We start from the raw sequence: 23,048 nt of genomic DNA, 5'->3' as shown, positions 1-23,048 counted from the left end.
AAATAGAAAATTGCACGCTAACTTTTAGATTTTGATGGAAAATCAAGATGTTTGCAATCGTCATCGTCTTTCGCTTTGGAAACGGTATGCTTAATTACAGTTCTGTTGTATATATAATCACTTCATTTATTTTCATACTGGTTACGCAACACCTGCTTCCAGGCTGTTTTTCCTTCTTTTGTAATGCCAACAGAAGTGTCAACACAATAAAATGTTTGCTTCCTGTTCTTCTTCTTCTCACTATTCACGCCTTCGGGCCGCATTCGGCTCGGCGCCGACGGTGGCGCCACCAGCCAGCCTCGGCCCGCACGAGGCTCGCTGCTGCTTTTGTCCCAGGGTCTGAGCTCGGTGCGCGCGCCGTCGACGAAAGAACCGAGGGCCGTGCTAACGCCGATCGCGGGAGCAACAGACAGCCATGATCAACCCGGAGGTCGGCAGGCGCGCCTCGGGCTACTTCGAACGGGGACACCACCGGGCAGAAGGGGTGCCGGACATCGGTGAGTAGCCGGGACCAGGCGGGAGGGGGCCGGCAACAGCTTCGCAAAGTACGGATTGCGTGACGGGAAAACGACGAGATGCTGCCACGTCGTTATATCGAGGTGCACTTTTCAAGGGACCACGTCTATGCGCGCTGGGTTGAGCGTGAAATCACGTCTGCCTGTAGAGTGGTCGAGTTACCAGCGGCGAGCAGCCCGAGTGTACGCAGCCTTTACTTCTACTAGGTTCCAATCTGTTTATTCCATAGGGCATGGACCGAGCGTGCGACATGGTCACGCGTGGTCTTGTCGCGGCGTCGCCCTGTGCTTAGCGAAATACGACGATCAAATCGGCCGGCTGACACTCGAGACAAGTGGGATTCACACTGTTCGAGCGAAACGGCTTCCGTGGCTGCTTCGCATCATGTGCCCAGTAGTTGGTGACGCGAGGTTCCTTGGATGGAAGCTTGCGCTAGCTGCAGTTTTATTTGAATGGCAAGTTTACCTTCGTACTGCACAAATAACAATTATTCAATATAGGCGTGCCTGATAATTAGAAAGTGGTTTTGGCACGTAAAAGCCCATAATGTGATTATTCGATATGATGTCACCAATGTGTTCCATATTATGTACCACAGTGCTGAATGGCAATGGGAGCGGTAGCCATTTGTCACGCTTTTGTAGCATTTTGCTCCTGCTCCCGTTTCTGTAATAGAAGCAAATAAACCTTCACCTTCAACATTTGGAATGGCAAAGAAGCCCGAGAATCATGGACGGAAGGAAGACGCAAGACGGACACATACACCATGTGTATCTTAAGAAGTGTTATACGCAATGTTTTGCACAAACAGTGTGGTGTCCTAAGTCTTCCTTTCGTGTCGTACATACCCTTCTACTACGCCTGACGAGTTTTATCCCAAAGTTCCCGCACTGTGCATCGACAGTTGTGCCACCAGCCGCCAGAGTGATTAGTATTACTACCTGTACTGATATCTGGCTAGCCATTGCGAATCGACTGAAAGTGTCAGCCTAACATAATACATGTGCGTATAGTAACCACACAATTACACAGATAGTGCTTGCCATTGGCTAGAGTATGGTAGCGGTCATTTTCTGCACTAATATCCTGGACTTGGAATAGTCCGTCACAGAAGGCATTCCAAGGTGCTGTGAAAAGTCAAAGGTTGACCTAACACTTAGTGCCTAATCTTCTGTGATTTTAGGCAAACCGGCGCGTTCAGCACGAAACAGCCAATAATATAAGTCCTCCTCAAAATGGGATTCGGGCTTTTACGTGCTCTCTTTAGCTGTGCCCCGCTTCGCACATACACACGGGCAGGAACACAGGGTACCTGCTCTTGTATTGTGTGCCCGTTGTCCTTGTGTTACTGTAGCTTTCGAGATGCGTAGCTTACTTGAATTACGAGAACATGCATGAGTCTTCTCCCTGCATTGCGGTCAGCGTAAATACACAGACTGAGTTGCAATACAGACTGACTCCGTACCTATAGCTTGAGCAGCTTAAAGTGGCATGAATACAGTGCTACCTGGCCACTGATATGCAAAGAGCATATCTGACTAGCTCTTATACATTACTTCATCCTTGTTTGCTGCACTGGTTAAACGTTCTGCATCTCGATTCGTCACTTAGTTTGTCATCGTGCGGCCGCGAAATTGATATCTGTCTTCTAACGGGCGGCCTAAGGCTAGACTCTCAGACAGGGACAAATATTTCTTCAGTTGAAAAGTTTTCGAAAACAGCCGTGTCAACTGCTCTCCTGACTCTGCTGGGCAAGAACGCGTGCAGTTATACCCAAGAGGATGACGGAACAGACGAAAGATGTTCTTATTATGTCCTATTATTTTCAACATGGAAGTGGCGACGCGAAGAAATTAAATATTTTTATAGAGTTTAGGATGCATGGGTGTTATCATGTCGCTCAGTGGTCGTACTAACACGTGAAACTAGTAAAACCACAAGAAACGGCCATCCAACGTTGGACACTGCTTCGCCATGACTATTTCACGTGGTGTTACCTGAAATGAACAACTGCACAATGTACCTGAAAGGAGCAATCACGTGCAACGGACTGGAGCGCTGATTAGGCTTGCAGAAAAAAGCCCCTTAAATATCGTAATGTAGCGGCAGGCTTTGAAGAATGCCGCCTCCTCCTTGCGCGCGCTGGTCGACGCCATGTCGCTATTGGTCTAATAGCATCACCTGGGCCCTTGCGCCGTGCATCAGCGCCATTTTTGCTCGAGAAGCATCTACGGAGTGGCGAGGAGCGCATGTTGGAGCCGTTGCTATGCTCTAGCAGTGTAGGCGGCGCCGCGGTCGAGAAGGGAGCGTGAACGAGAGGAGAAACGAGGTGGAGGGAAGGCGGAGGAGGAGAGTGTCGCTAATTTACGAAGTTTAAGGGGTTTTACTTGCAGAACGCAAAGCTCGATATTGGTGCAGAGACGGTGTGACGACTAGTTCTTTCCCACTTATGGCGCTTGCCGTAACCAAGATGGTCAACTTCCAAGTTTCAGTGCTGCTTTGCACATTTCATAAGCAGGAATTCAGCTAGTCACGGAGGACGGCAGGGATGGCGACATCAGTCAACCTATTCACGCCGTATTTTCATGTAATTCGAGGTCCGCCATCTTGGCTGGGTTGGCCAACTGAGATGTGTGAAAAAGCGCACTTGTGGAATTGCTTAACTACCGCAAGTGCGCTTCTCTGCAGAATAAGGTTAACTTAAAGAAGATGGCGGACTCGCATTATAAGTAAACATAAAGTGTCAGCGTACGATCTGGTTCATAAGGCGTGCGAACGTCGCGCCATGCTTTCGGCTTGAACGCCACCTTCAAGCCGAAAGCATGCGTGACATTCAGCTGCATAGCGCTTTCAAAGCGACGCCGAGCAACTTGTGTAGGGCACTAAAACTTTGCAGAGAAACCTGCTTACAGCATGCTGATCAGAAAACTGAAATTGACACGACAATATGCCTGATTAATAAGTTAAAAACAAGGTAGGAAGAAAAAGAACCCAGATGCTTAGTACCGACGGCATGCATTCCATGGTCGCTCCTGTGACGGACAATTTATTTGGTTCCAGAAGGGTACGTCGATGTCATTGTGATGTAAGCAAATCACGGATGCCTCGTTTGGCTGCCTCGTTACACGGGTAGCGGGGACGGGGGGAGGGGTAGGGACAAGTCGGGCTTACATTTTTCAGCTTTTAAGCCATCCCCACCAGTTGCGTACAGTCCACGTCTCTAGTTAACGCACCGCATCATGTCAGAAAACGACGAATTTCGAACAATTTGTGAGCGTGGCCAGTACAACCGCAAAGTCACGAAACGACGAAAGATGGTGACTTGTACAGACGGGAAATCGAAGTGCAAGGCTGCGGGCCCAGATTACGAAAATATTCTGCCTTTTCCTTGTGTCCTACGGTCAATAATCTTTAGACGCTTATCGTACACCAGTGTATTAGGCAGTAAATATCTCCTTATGATCTTATGATCTGATGTTCTTCTTAGCATGCACCGACGCATCCACTGTCCTCCTTTGGCGTGGCTGGGAAAACTGAAAAGGGGGGGGGGGGGCGGGGGTCTCGGTATATAGAAACGCAGCGAGGTAAACAAGACGCACATCCAGTTTACTACCCTGCTCTGGGGCAAGGAGGCTAAAGAAGATAAAAAGAGGAGAGAAGATATTGTACAATGGGCGCTTAATCCGCAGATGCCGACCGAAACAACAGTTGTTCGGTGACGTCTGTTGATTTCACAAACTAAAGTAATGCGCGTATTCCTTCTGATGTATGTGACCATGGCCCGAATAAATTTTGTGGCTGTACGTGATCTTGCGATGTATAGATGGCGCTGGTCATATAGAGGGGAGAGATGAAAGGAGGCGAAAGAAAGAAGGAGCAAAAAGTTAGTGAATACGCTACTTTAAAAGCGTTCTCCGCTTCTTGAAAATGCGTAGTTTCATTTCTCTCCGCATTCAATCAATTTCACCGAGTTCAGGCGTTGTGAGAGTAGAATAAAAGGGTTTCACGTGTCCTGGCTTCGGGCACACTATCTAAATGAAGTTAAAAAAAGTGCAATAAAGTGGCCACATCAAGGACACTTTGACACATGTTAAAACTTTGGCAGATGTATATTACGTGTTTCTTTCGGGTGATAATTGGCGCTTTTGGGCGATAAATATTCTCAATAAGTTTGGCGATAAAAATTAAGAATACGGCAAGGTTCAGTGCGATGTCGTAATACCCCACGTGACTTCTTTCATTCACAGCTGTCCTGAAGACTGTGCGCCCTCCACCGTAAGTTAATCATCACGCTGAACCTTCTCACAGCGACGGACCAGCTGTTTACGTTTTCATGCAGGAACCGTTTGGTGTTGTACCTAAACTCGCAATTCTTATTTTTTGCTGCACCAGACAGTTTTCGTTTGATGACGACGTTGAAGTTGCAAGCGACAGTAGACTCCTGCGTACAGCCCGCCACAAAAATTTACGGGACGGAGCTCTAGAAGAAATATGAATCCCCACAAATTAAGCCATACGGCTGTCTTATCTCATGGCCGCAAAAACTATTACAAACTACAACTTGATTTTGAGGCTCCCTCGTCTTCTAAGCTGCTGTGTCTAACTGCGTATTTTGCGTTTCCCAAAATGGCGCTGAAGTGATGCTGAGGTTATCTAACTTAACAAAAAACAGTGGTACGTTCACGGTGCACCAGTATAGAAGGCAAAGCCAAATCTGTTTAAAACCGGTAATTTTAGTTATTTGTTTAGCTGAAAGAAATCTAGGCAAATAACAATAACGAGGTTCCGACTTACCCGTCTGTTGAATCACTGCTGGAACAGAGATAAGGTGTTAACTTCCGTGCTTTGGTACACTGTACAAGGGGCAACCAAAACAGACTTCGTCGGCACTGACCACCTTGAAATTTAACGGAAGCTGACGTTTACGAACGCGGCACAATCCTACGAGCCTAACAACACAATGAAGGTTGCCCAAAAGTATGCGCCCACGCAGTCCGTCTGCCGGGAGGTTTTCTGTTTTGCAGCGTTTAGAAGTGAACAGGTTACCTGGATGCTTATCATTGGGCGCTTTCTTCTCTAGTTGACGTAGCTCTGTTTCGCGTGTGCGCGTGTTCCATGTGTGTGAAGGACCACTGTCACTAAATTTTGATCTTGTAGTTCAACACACGCAGCGTCGTTTTTTTTTTTGTCGACACTAATGTCTGGTGCGGCTTTTCAGTGCGGAATATCATCGACTCATGTGGTATTCAATACTTCTGTGGATGCTATCGAAGGTCTAGACAAGTCTTAAGTTTTGGGTTAAACCCGGAATGCCCACAAGCCATTCCACATAAAATAAAATTAAGACTTGTCCGCCTTTTTATTTCGGCCATGGGGAGCATATTCAAACAAAAAAGGCTATGACAAGTTCGTCCTAAGAATTAGCACAGTAATTAATCTGTTATTGATTCAAACTGTAATTGATTTGAAAGACGGTACTAAGGACTTTGCGTTAAGTTTAAAGCCTTAATTATAGCCCTAAAATTAGAATTCTGAGGTGTCAGACTCTAGCGCAGTATAACTGATACGTTGGGCTTTGTTGGGCTAACGAGAGGGAAGTCACCTAGCATTACTTTGGCGCAAAGAAATTGGCTTATCTGAGACAACGAGGCAAGCTTTGTCGCTTTCAACATCGTACCTGAACTGCACCGCAGATGACCTCAGCGCATGCAAATTTACTGATTTCGCAGTATTTTTGTGCATTTGTTTGTTTGCTTTAGCCGATAACTGAATGCACAAGATATTTCAGGACAAGCTTTCTGTAGAAGGATTGAGGTTTCTGTTCTGTAACGTCGAGTACTGTACTCCTAGCGCAAAAAAAAAAAAATGACCGGCTTCGTTTGAAAGTCGCAGGTACATTTCTGTATCATCATCTATTGGTGTTTGCTATTACATATGTTGCTTTGCTCAGAAGGACTGTTGTTAATGGAGAAAGCAGGGCTTCAAAGACATCTTCGTCAAGGGTCCCACAGGTATCTACGCTAAACATTTGATATGCAGCTTTAATAAAGTATCTATAAGAAGATCTCAGTGAATCCCCTTGAAGCCTTCCGAGAACCTCTGGGAGGAGCGTTAGTGGGCGTGTTTCTAAAAAACGTTGCCGTAATCGGACGGTACAGCCTAAAGATGGTCGCTCCCTACGAAAGCTACAGGCTATATAAGATTGGACAGTGCCAGTATATGAGAAAGGGAGGCGGGAGGCGGTCAATCAAGAAGTAGAGTACGAAACATGGCGGCCATGACGTCACTACGGGCGCGCGCAGTACTCAAGATCGTGACATTGGAGGTTGGTTTTTGATATGTTCAGAGCCCTGAAAAATATTGCTCAAGGCGTATGTTACTGAGCAAGTATATTCTAGATTAGGCAACGATCTTTAAGATATTGTGCAAAGTCAATGCGCCGGAATATGCGACTAGATGAATCAATAATCACTCTGAAATTGCGTAAACTAAATCCTTCTCTCTCGTGACAGTATCGAAAAACAAAAATAGATTTTATAAGCTTTATCAAGCTGGGGGCAGTGGAAAGCATGGCATTTGGTAAATGAAGTTGTAGGCGATTCTTTTGGACATTCTTTCGGGAAACGTCTCTTCCGGCGAAATTGTGCCGCAGCGGCAGGGTATCACACCAGTGACCTCGCGCTCGCCACAGAAACGTAATAGCTACTGAGCTACTGCTAGCGTTGCCTAAGGAATTATATCTGCTTTGTTCTTTGTCGTCACGCAGCTGCGAGGTGCCCATCATCCCGGACGCCCTGGTGTATTTCGGGAGTGGCGCGGCTGTCATCGTGGTCTTCCTCGGGCTCTGCGTCATGGCCTACATGCTCATCTTCACAGAAGGTACGCGTCGACCATCGCTTGCGCTTTAATAAGGCCCCTGCAACGCATTATATCTGCGCAATATGTACGACATCAACAAAGGACATGTTCGCACGAATCATGGAGTTTCTCACTACCTTACCTAGAGGGAAATCTGGCGCTGCTGCGCTGTGGTATGCATGGGAATGCCGGTATACTGTGGATTCGGATTGGCATCGTTCTCGTAGAGACAGGACACCTTGAAGACGCGCTTGGCAAGTACCGTTCCGTCTGTCACAATGATTCATTTTCTGCTAGAACAGCACGTGAAAAGCTGTTTTAGCTTTATTATTACGCGAAAACATGTTTTGTTTAACTGTGAGAACTTGTTATTGTGTTATTGTATTGTGTGTACGACTACATGTTACGTAAAAAGTATCAGCGGGCCGCTAAAGTTGGAGGACAGACGACAAGGTTCGCGCTCACTTTGAAACAGTTGGTCGTCTGTTCTTGCTTTTCTTCGCTTGGTCATGCATTTTAGGTGAGTAAAGATGTAATATGCGTGAATGGAAACATTTTATGAAGATTTTACTTTGTCAACGCGTTATTTGCGTAGCCATATTCACGTTTTAGACGAAGCCTCTTACAACACTAGCCAACAAGAGTCTCGCAGACACATATACCGTCATTCTCATGACGACACGGTGCCCCCTTAAGGAACTCCCATAGACGGTGGCGCCAGATTACCCTCTAGGTGTTATAGGGAGAAACTCTATGGCACGAATATTTCACCAAAAAAAGGAGTTCGAAATCGCTGTAATGACGCTGTTATCGACAATCAAATATAGCACCTGCAACGAACACTTGTCGTTAGCGCTTTTTCGTCGTCGCCACAGCTCTCGAAGTTATGTTGCGGCGCGCTTGCGGAAGGATACCTGCCGTACTGAGTACTCGTCAGTGCGCTGAGCTTTGGCATCGTGGCACCGGATCTCGGAGGTTATAGTATCCGCGCATTAGCATCGATACTAGCCAGTACATTGCGCCGCCATCTTGAGAGGGAAACTGTTTCTCAAGTGACGAGACATCATAGATGAGCACAGTGCCTCAGGCTCCTGCAGGAGGCATTGCTCAGCCAAATGCTCATTATGACAAGGGTGGATACGCGAAACGCGACCGGGATATTACGGAGCTACAAAAATATGCACACAAAATATTTTCAACCAAATAGTAGGCTCCGTGATGCGAGTATAAAACATTTATTGCGCTCACATCTCTGACAGGCGTTGCCCTGCGACGAATAAGTTTACCGCTCTACACAAATGGTTATTTCACCCAAACGTGAGCTATTTAAAGCAATTGCGAAGTTTAACCTTGCGCTGGAGCTGTTCGCACGTCTAGTATCTTCCAATGCCGCCAGGTGCCAGGCGTGTCGCAAGGCTGGCTAACGATAAACGCCGGCAGGTACGTTACGGGTGGCACACCTCCATGGAGCGCGAGATGCGAGTGGAGAGAAAGACCTTCGGCGTTTGTTAGTGTCATACGAAATGATTACACAGGTTTGGCATGACGCGTAATTGCCCCCGCTGCGCTCAGACCAGTTCGTGCACCACGTGTGTGGTGTGCACAACGTGGCCCCTAACGTGCGTTCGGGCACCAACTCTCGTGTTCTGGCGGAGCCGAGCGAGTGCAGCGTGACGATGCGAACACGTGGCCTCGTCATGCATAAGCCTAAAGCGAGCGGACCGCGCATGCGCATCTGCACTGGGACGGCACGATGGCTTGTACAGTGTTCGTATAATTGTTATCGCAGTAAAATTTTACGGGGAGCTCTTAAGGCAGCGACGCGACAAAGCACAAAGGCGGCGACTCCAACGTGGCTAGTGGTGCCGACCTCTGCGGTTACTTCTATCGAGGAGTACCGTTAAACTGTGCCATCGTAGTTCCTCGGGTGTTCTCCTATTGCCTTTCTGTGCATTGTCTGCTCCTATTGTCCTGTGTATCAAAAGCACAAGACGCTGCACACGCTCATGTTACGAGAGCAAAGAGGCGCACGTAGCCTCCGACGCGTCCACCCTAGCGCGCGCCTAGAAAGACCGGCACTCCAGACCCGTTGGGCCGGAGGTAACTGCGACGAGTGCGTAGAGTGCCTTTTATGTAATGCACTTACGGCAGACGACCCCGCAAGCAACATGTTTTTCGGTTCTTCCTGTACGATAGGCAGCTCGTAGATGGCTTACACGTGTTCAGTTTTGTAGAGATTTAGTTTCTTCACTGGTAATATTTCTGAGCACGAGATGCGTTTGTAGATCGCCGAAGGAAGTGTCGTAAGTAGTGCCCAAACGACGTTAACTAATCAGATCACGCAGTACTTGCGAATGTTAGAAAATATTCTGAAAGGTTCGTTTCTTTAATATATTGAGCTACTGAGGGACTACATAATTTCAGTTTGAGCGTACGGTTGGTTATTTTTTTTTTTGCGATACCTATAGCTATGTAAGAAATTTACTCAGGTAGAAGGATACGCTTCATCTAGGTGACTAATCGGTTTTGTGTGTTTAGCGCATGCTTTGAATTATAGCAGCGTACGAGGCTCAGTCGCAAATAGTTTTATTGAGAGGTGATCGAAATTAAGAATTGCACCAGCTTCCTATTATCTCAGCAAGGACGTCGGGCACAGAGAACCTGTCATAAGCCCCACCGCTTTTTTTCCGATTGTTCCGAGGCTTTCATATTTCTCCCAAGCTGCACCCTAATAGTCGTGTTCGGCTCTAATTAATGACAAGCAGCTAAAGAATGGAACATTATAAGTGATACATACGTAAGCGCCAGGCAACTCTAAGTGTCTCGCAAAGAACCTTGGAATGAGCACAACTCGAATCTGAAAATAAGTTTAAGGAAGACGTAATTAATAGCTGCTTCCCTGGTGGGCGCAATTAAAACGCGTTATAAATGAGATCAGGGCAGTAGTTCAATTTTGGGATCGCTGCGAAACCGTAGCTATACGGTTGGCCACGGTAGCAAACGATGGCGTCATCATTCTTTGCGCGCCGCCTTCATTTGTTACAGCCGAATATGCTATGGGAAAGTTGAAATTAACTCACAATGAAATCTTCTCTCTTTTATTTTGTAGCGGATAATGGAGAGAAGACGTAAATAGGCAACGAAACCGAGATGCCTTTTCTTTTGTCATTCGTTGGTTTCTTGGGTGTAATCGAAGCAATCACTAATATTGAACGTTAATTGGTTGAGTTGGCAAAGCGTGCTGATGAGGGATGACGCGAAAGAATATTTTACGCAGACATGTACGTACATCGACTCAAACACACACACACACACTCAGGCGCGCATACAATACACAAATTCAACAGAACAGTTTAATAAATGGATGTTTAGGAAATACAAATACACGCGCGCACACACACACACATGCAACAGTACAGCTTCTTTTATAGATGTGTCGTAAGTACGACCTTGATGCTCTCGAAAAAGCGAGTAGTTTGTCAGTGGCTTAGTTCAAATTGACAGCAAAACCTATTTCGCTTACTTTAACCGCCGAGTATGTTTATTACACTTCGTTGTGTGTGTTTTTACCTATATATCAATTTCAGCAAGTTCGTAGTCTAAGCTACGCGTAATGCATGGTAGTAGTATAACAGCGCTTCCAACATACGTTTTACGGAGCTAGCAATGGCTGGCATCCGAAAGAAATATTCCAGAAGCATCAATGAGAAGGTATTACACTATAAACAAAATAGCGCAACGGCAATTATTTTTCAGGAAAAGGTGCGCAGATATCTTTCACCTCCCGATTTGGCCGTACGCAGCACGCCTTCGCATGCGTATGATAAGGTGGTTCTATGTCATTAGACAAATTGATCAATGTTGATGACCTAATCGACTTTCTAATTATTTATTTTCTTTATAATTGCTTCTCCCTAGGTCGAAGCCACGACATGGACGGTGAGTGCAGCAAACTTGCTTCCCTTCCTTTTTCATTCCATTTTGTTTATTTATTTATATCAATCAACAACCAATAAGTGCTGCTACTACTACAACTACTACTGTGTTTCCACATGGGAACGCCGGTGATGGATATGCCTGTGCATTCAGCTTTACCTGAATCCTAGATTAGCCTGGACTATAGGGATAACTCAAAGTGCGATAACTCCAGTATGCCGGCTAATTCAAAGAAATCTATATTCCTAAAGCATTAATGCCACACGACGATGTATTAGCAAAAGTGAAAGCGTCCTGCAAAAAAAAAAGCGTGTCATGAAAGATGAGACCACCATGTAGGCGTCTGCATTTATTGCTGAGTACCAAAGGTCGTAGTGGATAAGCATTTGCGTGAACGAGTGGGAAAGGTATGTGCAGTAGTACGCGGTGACATGCAGGCATAGTTACATGTTAGAGCGATGATAGGGTAAGTTGTGACATTATCAATGTTTCGTTAATCGGATGATTGCATTTATACATATTCAAAGAGCTCTGCCAAAGAAACAAGTACTGGGTGGATCAGGTTTAAGCTTTCCAGAAGTAAAATACTTACTTATAGAAACATACCAGGGCACCATGAACGAGTCACACAAAAAAATAACAAAATTTGAAATTCATGCGCGTCGAGGTGGTTTCGGAGGTACTAGAACAGTGGTGGTCAAAGCAGTACTGGGCTAATTATGCGGCTTAAAATTATACTAGTTATTTTCAGCGCGCAAATGTGAGAGGCGTCACAAGACATTACAAAGCGATCCGTGAAAACGCCTTGGTTACCGAAATAAATTTGAAATTGTCGCTGTGAGCTGTTAATTTGGAATTCGGTAAAAATTACACCCATGTAGGTCAGACCCTCCACGTCCTGCACCGTGTGCATACAGTGACCTTGCTTATTTCGAAACATTAAACTGACGTCGTTACTTACGAAGGAGCCCGCCCTTCAGAGCCGGCATAGGCGGAGAGAGAACGTGTAGCAGAGTGGCACGCCGAGAAGTCACATGATCGGCCCGGAGCAAGCGGTAATAAGAGGTGTTGAGGGTGTCACGTGAGATCTCGGAGGCGTGCAGCAACCGCGGCTTAAGCGGTCACGTGGCACTGATTACGAAGAGGTGAGCATGAATGTCAAAGATTGGTGGTGGGGCAATTCGCACTCTCCGAACCGGAGGGGATGGGGCGACAACAAACCCACCCCACGTGCGGTTAGTGAGGGTTCAACTGCTGACCGGCGATAAGGTCCACGCCTGATCGACCGTGAACCAGAGGCATGAGACGGGAGGCGACGTCGTACAACACACACACTCAATTTAATAAAACAAAATCATGCGCGAGACATAATGAAAGAAAAATTACCGACGATTACGTTACTTCCTAATGCGAAATTTGAGCGCAGCAAATGCGAGCCTTTGTTTGCGTTTGGCCTCGGCCTCGGCCGCGCGAACGGTAGAGTCTTCTCTGCGACGGCGATGAGCTTCTGCTTCAGCCTCGCTTACTGCTGGTTGCTCTCGACGGCGGCGATGAGCCTCCGCTTCGGCGGTGCGAACGGCAGGGTCTTCTCGGCGGCGGCGATGAGCTTCTGCTTCAGCCTCGCTTACTGCTGGTTGCTCTCGACGGCGGCGATGAGCCTCCGCTTCGGCGGCGCGAACGGCAGGGTCTTCTCGGCGGCCGCGCTTAGCCTCTGCTTCGGCGACGCGTACTCCTGGATAATCTCGACGGCGGCGACGGTAAGCTTCTGCTTCGGCGGCACGCACCTCTGGATTCTGACGGCGACGGCGCTGGGCCTCTGCTCTGGCAGCTCGTTTAGCAGCAGCAGCAGCAGCACCAGACGGAGGACTTCCATCGGTCGTCTCGCTCATGGCTCAGAAAGAACTGGCAGATAATTTCGCAGTGGCGAACGGCAGCGGCAATTCCGGCTCGGGCGGTGCACGTATACAGATCCGCCGCCACCGATCTGGCTCTCTGATTGCCACCGCACAGGGCGAACGGCAGCGGCAATTTCGGCTCGGGCGGTGCACATATACAGATCCGCCGCCACCGATCTGGCTCTCTGATTGCCACCGCACAGGGGTTGCGTTGGAGGAGGAGCGAAGAAAGGAATTAAGTTCGAGCCGGCGCTTTGACAACCGGAGACTCGCAGGAAGAGGGGGGAGGGGGGGCGGCGTGTACACCCAGCGGCAAACGATGGGGGCAGAAGCGCGCGCAGCAAGCGGACAACACAATAAAGGGAGGAGGGAAGAGATAGCAGCGACTGACTGATGCCGCTGACGCCGATAGTGAGTCAACCCCAGCTGCGGAGTTGGTTTCAGGGACAACGCCGCCGATGCCGACACAAACAATATGATACCCTCGCTTCCGCAGCGCTAAGAACCAGGTCTAGCCGTGGGAAGGTGGTCACGTATTCGTCGACGTGCCGGGGCCTACGTGAAATAACCGGCGCGTCGGCAACTGAAGAGCGCCCTATCCGCCACACAAAAACAGGGGGGGGGGACCCTTTCCTCCTCTTTCTGCATGGCGGCGACGGTGTTCTATGCAGTCACGTTATCTTGACTCTCTAGCGGCGTCAGCGGCATCCAGCAGTATCAGTCGGTCGCTGCTAGCGCTGGGGGGATGAAAGGGGGCGGAGCTGGTTACGAGGCCGACGACAACGCCGACGACGACGCGAAACCCAGGAACGGACGCCAAAGAGCTGCGCTCTAAAAGAACATACAACTTCCAGTAGTGGGTCCTAGCTCGCGGAATGTGTGCGGGTCACACAACACACGCCCTGACGCCGCTCGCGCGACACTAAGCTCACCACGTGGGAAATCCTACACTCGCGAAAAACAAATAAAATACGCAACACAAATGAAAAATACACGCGACAATAAATAGGGCAAACACTACCCTAACAGAACATACAATAATTAACACTCGATGGCTAAACAAATGAAAGATTGAACGCGATTAGAAAAGAGTGTCCGGCGGAAAGTTCTGAGAGCAGGCTGGAACACGAGGCTTATCTGGGGCGTGCTTGCCGAGGTCCCGATCTGAAGAGCGTCGGGCTGCTGCAACCTCGCTGCCGAAGATCCGGACGGACTTGCACCGTCTGTCGCTCGACCGGCGAAGACTTCGGCCTGGAGATCTCAGCCTGCCGACCACATCTTCAGCTGTCCCCCGGTGCACGACCCCACTCCTTCGTCCTCCAAGCTGCTCTGCCGGCTTGCCGAGCCACCTCGTCCCTCCGTCGCGCTCAGGCGACCCACGTGATCAACCCGTCGGGCGGGTTCAGGGACAATGGGGAGCGCTCTCCCTCATCGCCGTGCAAGCAGCGTTGCGGCTGTGGTGGCAATGTCGGCCCACTCGAGAGGGGTGCGGGCATGCAACTCTGTGACAATGAAATAGAATGAAGACAAGGAAGAGGACACAAAGAGTGTGGCCTTGTTCCTTGTTTTCGTACTATTTCGTGCTAATCGTGGTATTTCGCGCAAAGTGTTATATTGAACGATTTGATCATAAAGTACTACCTTGCTGCGAGATTTGGACAAAAACAAACCACCGCTAAGCAATAAGTCTTTTAAAAGGTATTCTACGGCAGAAACGCGGGTCACTGTAGATATGTGAAGCGACCAAAAATGGTCGATTACAAGGAGGATGAAAACCCATAGCCTGTCCATGTTTGGTGGTAGTTGCTTATGGGGGGCACCACCGTACGAGCAATGCGCCACTGGCTGGATCCCACTGATGTCTCTCTGTATTTTCAAAATAGAAAGAGTTAAAACCTGGGCCAATTGGTTTTCGTTAAACAACGCGAGCAGCGTGTAATGGTGGCGCAAGATAGCAGAGACAAGCAGGACAGATGAGGTTCTGTCATCTTTGTACTCTATCTCGTTCTGCAGTCCGGCGCTGTTCGCCATGTCACGCTGAATACAGCGCCATTATATTTATTCCCCTACTGGTGGTTTCCCTTCGTGATGAAGAGCCGTGTGGCCGGTAGATGAGCTAAAAGCACTCATTAGCTTGACGCCAAATCCAAAATACGCGGCAAAAAATAGCAATTTGCCTTCGAGAACTATAGACAACCTGCAGAGCACAACGTTACGACAATGTAGCGGCGCTTCGATCACTTTTCGCACTACATAAATAAATAAATAAATAAATAAATAAATAAATAAATAAATAAATAAGAAGAAGCCCATCAACTCAAATGGCAGGATGTTTTCTCGTAAAGGAAGCTTAATAAAGCCAAACAATGGACAGATGAGCTACTTAAAACTCGTTAGTGCTTAAAAATTACAGCGCAAAGCGTCGGCGAAAGTAAAGCCGGATGTGGGACGAGCGCTCTCATAAAACGGACATTTTCCCAAAAAGCGGCAAAAATACGCGGCCCGCATTTTCTAATGCTGTCACCGGTGCTTCTCGATGCCAGTAACAGCACGGAGGGACTGCAAGGCGAAGCTTTATTGAGACGAATTTCTGTCACGCATAGCCAAAGCCAGCCAGGTCAGTAGCCGCAACAGTGGCGTGCTGTAGCGGTGGTCGACAAACTGTGTCCCATAGCTTGTGTTTGGTCACTACACAAAGATTGCCTAGGAGTCACCTCCTAGAGTTACCGTCAGGTATGATGCGACTTGCACTGCCCGACACAGTGGGCCCGTCGAAAGTACAAAGCTATAGTAGTTCGGCAGGCTGTGCGTGTGTTCAAAAGTGGATGAAGATAAGAACAAAACTGATTGAGCATTGTTAATCTCTCAAAGATAAGAGCGGCAAAGCCTAATAAGCACGTTACAATATGCATATCAACTCAAATGCATAAAACAAACGAAAGAAACATGGTCATTTCATTTTATTCTTTGTAGCAGTTTGCAGATTCAGGTCGTATGCGCCACATAGTATTTTGCCGCCTTTCAAGGAGAATAGCTGAGACTGCGCTTCATAAGACAGCCAAGCTTCCAGAAGTTGCTGAGCAAAAAGTTATTTTTCAATGCCGCGGTCAGCGAGAGAGATTCGACAACATAGACGTATGGTCTTTGTGACAACGTCATTCTCCTTTGTTTGGATATATGCAGCTTTTCAACTACCCTTGTCTAGTACGTACCCAGAAATGTAGGACCGGAATCAGTTCGTGGAGTTTCTCTAAATGCCGAAAAGTAGGGGCTTCTACAGATTCTAGAGTTCTGCGGCTTTCAGAGGTCTACACTTTGCAAATGCCCTTCGAAGCTCTATTGGCTTGCTGGTTTTTACTGGCTGCAGCAGAGCTCCACATACTGAAGAGCTCTACTGGCTCTCAGAGCAGTACGGCTTTGAAAGCTTTACTGAGGGGGCTTGCACAGACTTCTATGGATTGAAAAAAAAAACAAATCTTCCGCAGCTTTAAAGCTTTATTGCTTTGCCAGCGCTTTCCCGGCAGCTTGAGCCCACCCGGCATTGTTACTGCGCACATGTGTTTTAAGTCTACGGTACGCTGACTGCCCCACCAAAGGGTCCTTTGTCGCGCTATCACTAGTTTCCTTGATCCCGCTCTGTCTCGTCTGCAAGAGAAATCAAAGTATGGTTCGGTGCACTCCTTTTTTCAGAGCTGTACGGCTTCATGTGACGACGGCCCGGTCGACAGACGCGGGGAGAGCAGGCTCGGACCAGCCGAGGCGACACACCGTTGCCGGTAGAGAGCCGGTGCTGCTCTGACTACAATCATCTCATTCGAATGAAAATATTTCCCCCAAGTCGTTGTCTGTGTGTGCGCCTGCGTTGACGTCTTTTCTCGAGCAGCTGGGTGCTAATTCACACGCAAATGCCTCTTCGGTGCAGCGACGTCAATTTGCATCATAAATCGAATAATGGCTTTCGGAAGCGACGAGCGTGCGCGAAGGATACAATAGACGTCAACTTTCATATGAATTTATTTTCAACAGTGCTTGCACGAGTCCTACTACAGGGGCCGAGGTGTTCTCGCATCATGCGACGAGATGATGACAATTGCAAGAGTAGTGTGAAGGACGATGACAAAGAGACGAGACAAAGCGCTCACTTTAAAGCAGGTAACTAGGCTTCCGTTCGACATAGGCCGGCAGGCGTTTTTGCAGGAACATGTATGGGGCCTAATGTCGGTCCCATTCACGTTGATGTCTCCGCTAAGTACCGTAACTCTGCTAGAAATTCAAGCTGACGCTTGACAATGCGCGACGTGTTGATCTTTTCCTCTTAAGTCCTGTGATGTGCAGTTTACAGAATTGTGATCTCGATTTCTTTTGACAAGTTAGGAACTTGTCGCCACGCTGCTTCATTTCTCATTCGTTCTAAATCTTTTGGCAATATATGTGTGCTTTATAGTTGAAGTCAAATCTTTGCTCCCATCAACCACTATTTCCCATCGAAGTGCGGATGTAGTCAATATAACCGAAATAAGCCGCCGGGTACTACGCCTGATTCGAGCCTACATAATTCCTATGCGTTTTCCGTTTGATTTCACGTGTACGCTCGAGAGAGCCGAAATGTGATGTTCAGAGTTTGCAACAGAATACTTATTGCGGGTGACGCCAGGTTAATGTTACGTGCTATCATGGGTATGCTGGCGTATCAGAAATTGAAACGAGGCTCCTATTACATCAGACCAGCAAAAAATGTCTAATTTTGTCGTCTTTCCTTCACTGTGGTGTCTCATGCCGTAGACATGACAACCGTATATATTACCATAGCACTTGCTAAAGAGTTCTTAAGCAATAGTAAAAAGCAACATTAGCAAACTAATCTACTACAATACCAAGAAAACTACTCGTACCACGAGAGCAAGTTGAGTAAGCAAGAACACTCGAAAAAACGAAGCAAGGCGGTGTGGTGATGCTGCCTTGATCCCCAGTATCTCGCCATCACGTGAAGAATTTTCACGTTTCTTCGGGATTTTAATTTTACTAATAATGCCTTTTACCTTTGTTAGTATGGACTACATTGCATTCTCAAAGTGTGCAAGACCGAACTCGGGATGTTTCAGCAACCTTCGGCAGCAACCACGCTAAAGGAACCTTGAAATCCGCGACGTCACACCAGCGTACTGCCGACGCTGGGGTCTCGGCTAGAAATTAAAACCATAACAATTTCACAATGGCCTTCCTTTTCTTTTTTTATATTCAACCTACTACTAAGACATCGACGAAAACAGAACTCTAAAAGAATATTTCGTCAGGATAAAATGATATAGGGTTAATGGGCCAAATCTGCTTCTCGGGCATGATGCGGTTTCCGCGGTCTCGACCCTATAAAGTCTCAGGGAGGGGGGTACATATCCCGGCCACGGACGTGTTTCGCGAACGTGTCACGTGTACGTGAGTGAGTGAGTGAATAAACTTTATTGTAGGTCCGGCGAGGACGCGAACTCGTCGCGCACCCGGCTAATCCCACGACGGGACCGGCAGGTCTAGCCCACCGGCCCGGTCGCGGGCACGCCGGACAGCCAGGATTTGCTTTTCTAGAGTGGGGCTACGCAAAAGCGAGTCCCACTCCTCCTTGATGAACTTGGGGTACGTGTCTCGGGCAAGGCGCACAAAAAGAGAAAGAGTGACAGAAGTTATTCATGGCGAGGCGGATATTTCTGCCCGCATCTGCATCGCCTATCATTCGTCTGCTACTCTGCACAGAAAAGGCGAAGGGGCATAGAAGATTCGAGAGAAGAGTGAAAAAAAAAAAACGAGGGCACCAAGGCACTTTTGATGATTTACGAATGCGAAAGCATCAATGTCCAATTGAACGCCCCTATGTGTCCTTGGAGTTATGAACTTTCCACTTTCGTCACGCCGGGTTTTGCAATGGAAATTTCGGTCCAAGTAGCATGATGACAAAGCAGAATGGACAGGCGTGGTATCTAGGAGGCCCTGGTTGAGCCCTGTGGGTAAGGCACTCGGGTTCTGCGCGTGGGGTCGTAGATGGGAAGCTTGCTACTGCCAACGTGTTGCCTTTCGAATTTATTATGTTTTTATACATTCATTTCTTTATAACGATTACCGAGACGAGGTTATAACGCAGGCGAGTGCTTGCGCTAACGAGGAACGCGCGGATAATACTGGGTTCTGTGAGCAAGGATGACGTGGCGTCGCGCCGATGACCTGATGATGATGATGACCGATGATGGAAAACAGGAGGTACAGAAGAAGAAGCTGCGTCCTGCTCGTTCGCTGCGGCTTCTGTCACTTGGCCAGGTTTTGGGTGATATTAGGCTTTACTAATCTTATTTCTTGAGCTCTCACTAATTCTAACGCCACCTTCTTCCTAGGCTGATGTCTAAAAACTCCCCAGGCAGGGGTTTGTCCCCATGGGCGGCCTCTATTCCAACGGATGAATTACCTCTAGATTTGTTCATCCGCAGTGGTGTGAGCAACATCCCGGTGGCTCTGGTTCCTTCAAATGGAGGCTTTATACGTCTAACCAACCCCCAGGCGATCCAGAAATCCCTGCAAGCTGCTACCTCTTCATACCAGACCATCACGGAAGTGAGGCAGTTCGGCCGAGGAGGTATCGTGTGTCGGTCACCAGACCAGTCCTGTGTCGCGGATTTGCTAAAGTGCTCGTCATTCGCGTCATTACCGGTGAGTGCCTTTATCCCTGCTCACCTCGCCTGCACTAAGGGAATAGTCAGAGGTGTCGATGCTGATCTTTCTCCCGCTGAAACACTTGAGAGATTGTCTGGGACTGGAGTAATTGCTGTTTACCGATGCACTCGAGTGGTAGACAATAAGCGGGTCCCAACAGAATCAGTGATTGCGACTTTTGCTGGAACTTCCTGCCCGTCAGAGCTAAAGGTGTGGCCCCTTGTGTTCAGAGTTGAACCCCTGGCGTCGCGTCCGATTCAATGCCGCAATCGCTGGCGATACGGCCATAGTATGGCAGGGTGTAAATCAAGACAACGTTGTTGCGCATGTGGGGGAGAACACGCTCAAAGTGATTGTAATGCCCAAGAAGAGCGATGCTGCCTCTGTGATGGAAATCATCCAGCCAATTATTTAAACTGTTCTGTTAGGGCTCAAGAGTTACAGGTGATTGAAATAATTGATCGTCGACGCTGCTCTAGGATGGAGGCCATAAACATTGTGAAAGAAAGGGCATCTGGCTATGCGGGGATAATAGGTAGACAAAATCTTACCCCGGACCGATCACTTACTGCAACTATAGAGGCCGCTGTGGAAAAGGCAGTTACAAAGGCTATGGAAAGGTTGGCAATGAGCGTTGGTGAATATATCTCACAAGCCGTTTCTAGTCATTCATCTCATTTGATGCAAACTACCTGCCCAGCTCCTGTACCAACGCAAACAGTTGATCCTGAGCACCAAACTAATCATGAAAGATCAGACGCCAATCCTTGCAATAATGATATTGGACTTTCAAATCCCTCTTCTGCGGGTCCTACAACTTGTAATCTGGTTAATACAGATTTGGAGATGACAGAGGTAGAACAAAATGCTCGAGCATATAAAAGAACCATGTCGTCTATTAGTGAAGACTCCTCCTCCGGTCCTCACTCAAAAGCGAAGAAAAGTCAGTCCAGTGATGTGCTAAAGGATAACATTCTGCAGAAGGCAGTTTCGACTGCGGCACTTTCCAAAAAATAGGATCACTAAAAGTGCTTCAGTGGAACTGCCGCTCTTTATATTCTGCATCAGTAGATTTAACTTGTTTAACTTCTCAACTTAATCCTGATTTAATTATGTTACAAGAAACGTGGCTAAAACCTGAGAAATCTTTTCAACTGAAATTCTACAGGTCATTTCGATTAGACCGTCCTACAAGAGGCGGCGGGTTACTTACACTTATCTCATCTAAAATTTGCCATAAGGCTAAAATTTCATATCAAGTTTCTACTCCAGAGTGTGAAATCCTAGCTATAAAATTGGTTCTCCCGGGATGTGCTCCTTTTACCCTAGTTAATGCATATTTTCCATCTGGCGTACAGGACACTAGCACACTGGATAGTGTCATTAACTCTTGTGGACGTGACATTGTAATCTCAGGTGATTTCAATTCTCACCATATCTCATGGGGTTTAAGAACAGATTTGTGCGGCACCCGATTGTGGAACTGGTCGTTGGACAATCGCCTCACGTGTGTAAACTCCGGATCTATTACGTTTGTTAGAGGCCGATCTTACTCTTCACTAGATCTTACATTCTCTGGCCCGAGTCTCTCCGTAACTTCTTGGTCGACTATTGATTGTTCGACAAGCAGTGATCACCTTCCGATAGTATTTGACGTTTCACGTCCGGTAACATTTATAGGTGACCAGGTTCGAACCTTCATAAATTACAACATTTTTAAAAAATGCCTACGAAATGTTCTTTCATCTCTGTCTGATGCGCCTACAGAACAAAAAACCACGATTATCTGTTCCGCTTTGGAAAGTTCTCAAAAAAAGGCTCAATTTGAGATTGGATTGAATAAAAGAAATTCTTACAGTCCTTGGTGGAATGAAGAATGCACTCGAGACTACAGAAAGAGAAAAGCTGCTTGGAAAAAATTATTGCATAACCAGAGTCCCCAAAATTGGAGTGACTATAAATTTTTTCGAGCTGTCTTTAAACATACAGTTTCTAAAGCCAAAGATGAATTCGACTGTAAGCATTTTGATTTCTTATCTAACAATAAAAATAGGCGTGCATTGTTCCGTTTTCTCCGCGGTAGGAAAATTCTTCCGCGCCAAATTAATATTGACTCTATAATCTTAAGTAGCGATGAAATGAAACAATCACTAGAAGAAATCGCGAAGGGATTAGAAATTAGATTTTCTTCTGTCTTACCAAGTGGTTCTCGCTTACGAAGGGCATCAGATGATTTTACAGAAATCTCTATGTTAGAATTGGCTGAAATCGTGGAGCGACTTCCAGATTCAGCTCCCGGTGTGGATGGGGTAACATCTACTATGATCAGAATTTTATTTAAGGAAGCTCCTGATGACCTTTTGGCTATTGTAAATTACTCAATTCGCTTCTCATGGATTCCGTCTGCGTGGAAAATTGCTAAAATCATCCCTATTCTTAAAAATCATGGGGAAGGATATACAATAGATAACATTAGGCCAATTGCGCTAACTTCAAATTTGGTTAAATTAATTGAAAGAATTCTATATGCCCGCATGATTAAATTTATACAGAACAAGGACTTGCTTAGCCCCTGCCAAATTGGATTCCGACCATCATGTTCAATTTGGCATGCTCACGTGGACCTAGAAAGTAGAATAAAATTAGCACGACGACAGAGGCAAATAGGTGCTCTTGTGACATTAGACATTTCCAAAGCCTACGACAGTGTAGAACACTTAATTTTATTAGATATATTGCGAAATCTAGACATTCCAAATTATTTTTCAAACTGGATTGGTGAGTTTTTAAATGGAAGAACATTTTACTGCAGTCTGAGAGGCGTTTCCTCTAGTATATATAATCAATCACGAGGTGTTCCTCAAGGAGCTGTCACTTCACCATTACTATTTAATATTCTGATGTGTTCCATTCCTCTTCATCAAGATGTACAAACATACGTATACGCGGATGACATTGCTTTCTTCGCATCAGACAGTGATATTCACTCTCTATATTATCGACTACAAAACTACCTCAACGCCATAGAAACCTGGTTAAACAAAATTCGCCTTTCACTTAACGTTAGAAAATCCTCGATATTGGTTTTTCCTCTTAATAATCCCGTTAATATATCGATATCTTATCGCCTCGAGACTATACCTCAAGTGG

At 46.9% G+C, this 23,048-nt stretch overlaps 1 protein-coding gene across 1 annotated transcript; it reads left to right on the top strand.

The window, feature by feature from the left end:
* The first annotated feature begins 292 nt into the window (after window positions 1–292).
* LOC135914609 (uncharacterized) lies at window positions 293–17,042 on the top strand. The gene is made up of 5 exons (XM_065447533.2): window positions 293–497; window positions 4,764–4,791; window positions 7,283–7,395; window positions 11,293–11,313; window positions 16,896–17,042. The coding sequence occupies exons 1-5, from the start codon at window positions 416–418 to the stop codon at window positions 16,913–16,915; spliced, it is 264 nt and encodes an 87-aa protein (XP_065303605.1). The 5' UTR covers window positions 293–415; the 3' UTR covers window positions 16,916–17,042.
* The last annotated feature ends 6,006 nt before the right edge of the window (window positions 17,043–23,048 follow it).

This window comes from Dermacentor albipictus, chromosome 9, assembly GCF_038994185.2.
Source record: "Dermacentor albipictus isolate Rhodes 1998 colony chromosome 9, USDA_Dalb.pri_finalv2, whole genome shotgun sequence".
Classification (NCBI taxonomy): Eukaryota; Metazoa; Arthropoda; class Arachnida; order Ixodida; family Ixodidae; genus Dermacentor; species Dermacentor albipictus.
Note: the sequence above shows the minus strand (reverse complement) of the source record. Positions and strands in the feature narration are given on the sequence as shown.

What these genes read in the sequence shown, in the direction of transcription:
- LOC135914609 (XM_065447533.2), top strand. Translation starts at nt 416, where the DNA reads ATGATCAACCCGGAGGTCGGCAGGCGCGCCTCGGGCTACTTCGAACGG. An exon ending in AAGACTGTGCGCCCTCCACC is followed by an intron (nt 4,792 to 7,282) that starts GTAAGTTAATCA and finishes GTCGTCACGCAG; the next exon opens with CTGCGAGGTGCCCATCATCC. An exon ending in CATGCTCATCTTCACAGAAG is followed by an intron (nt 7,396 to 11,292) that starts GTACGCGTCGAC and finishes GCTTCTCCCTAG; the next exon opens with GTCGAAGCCACGACATGGAC.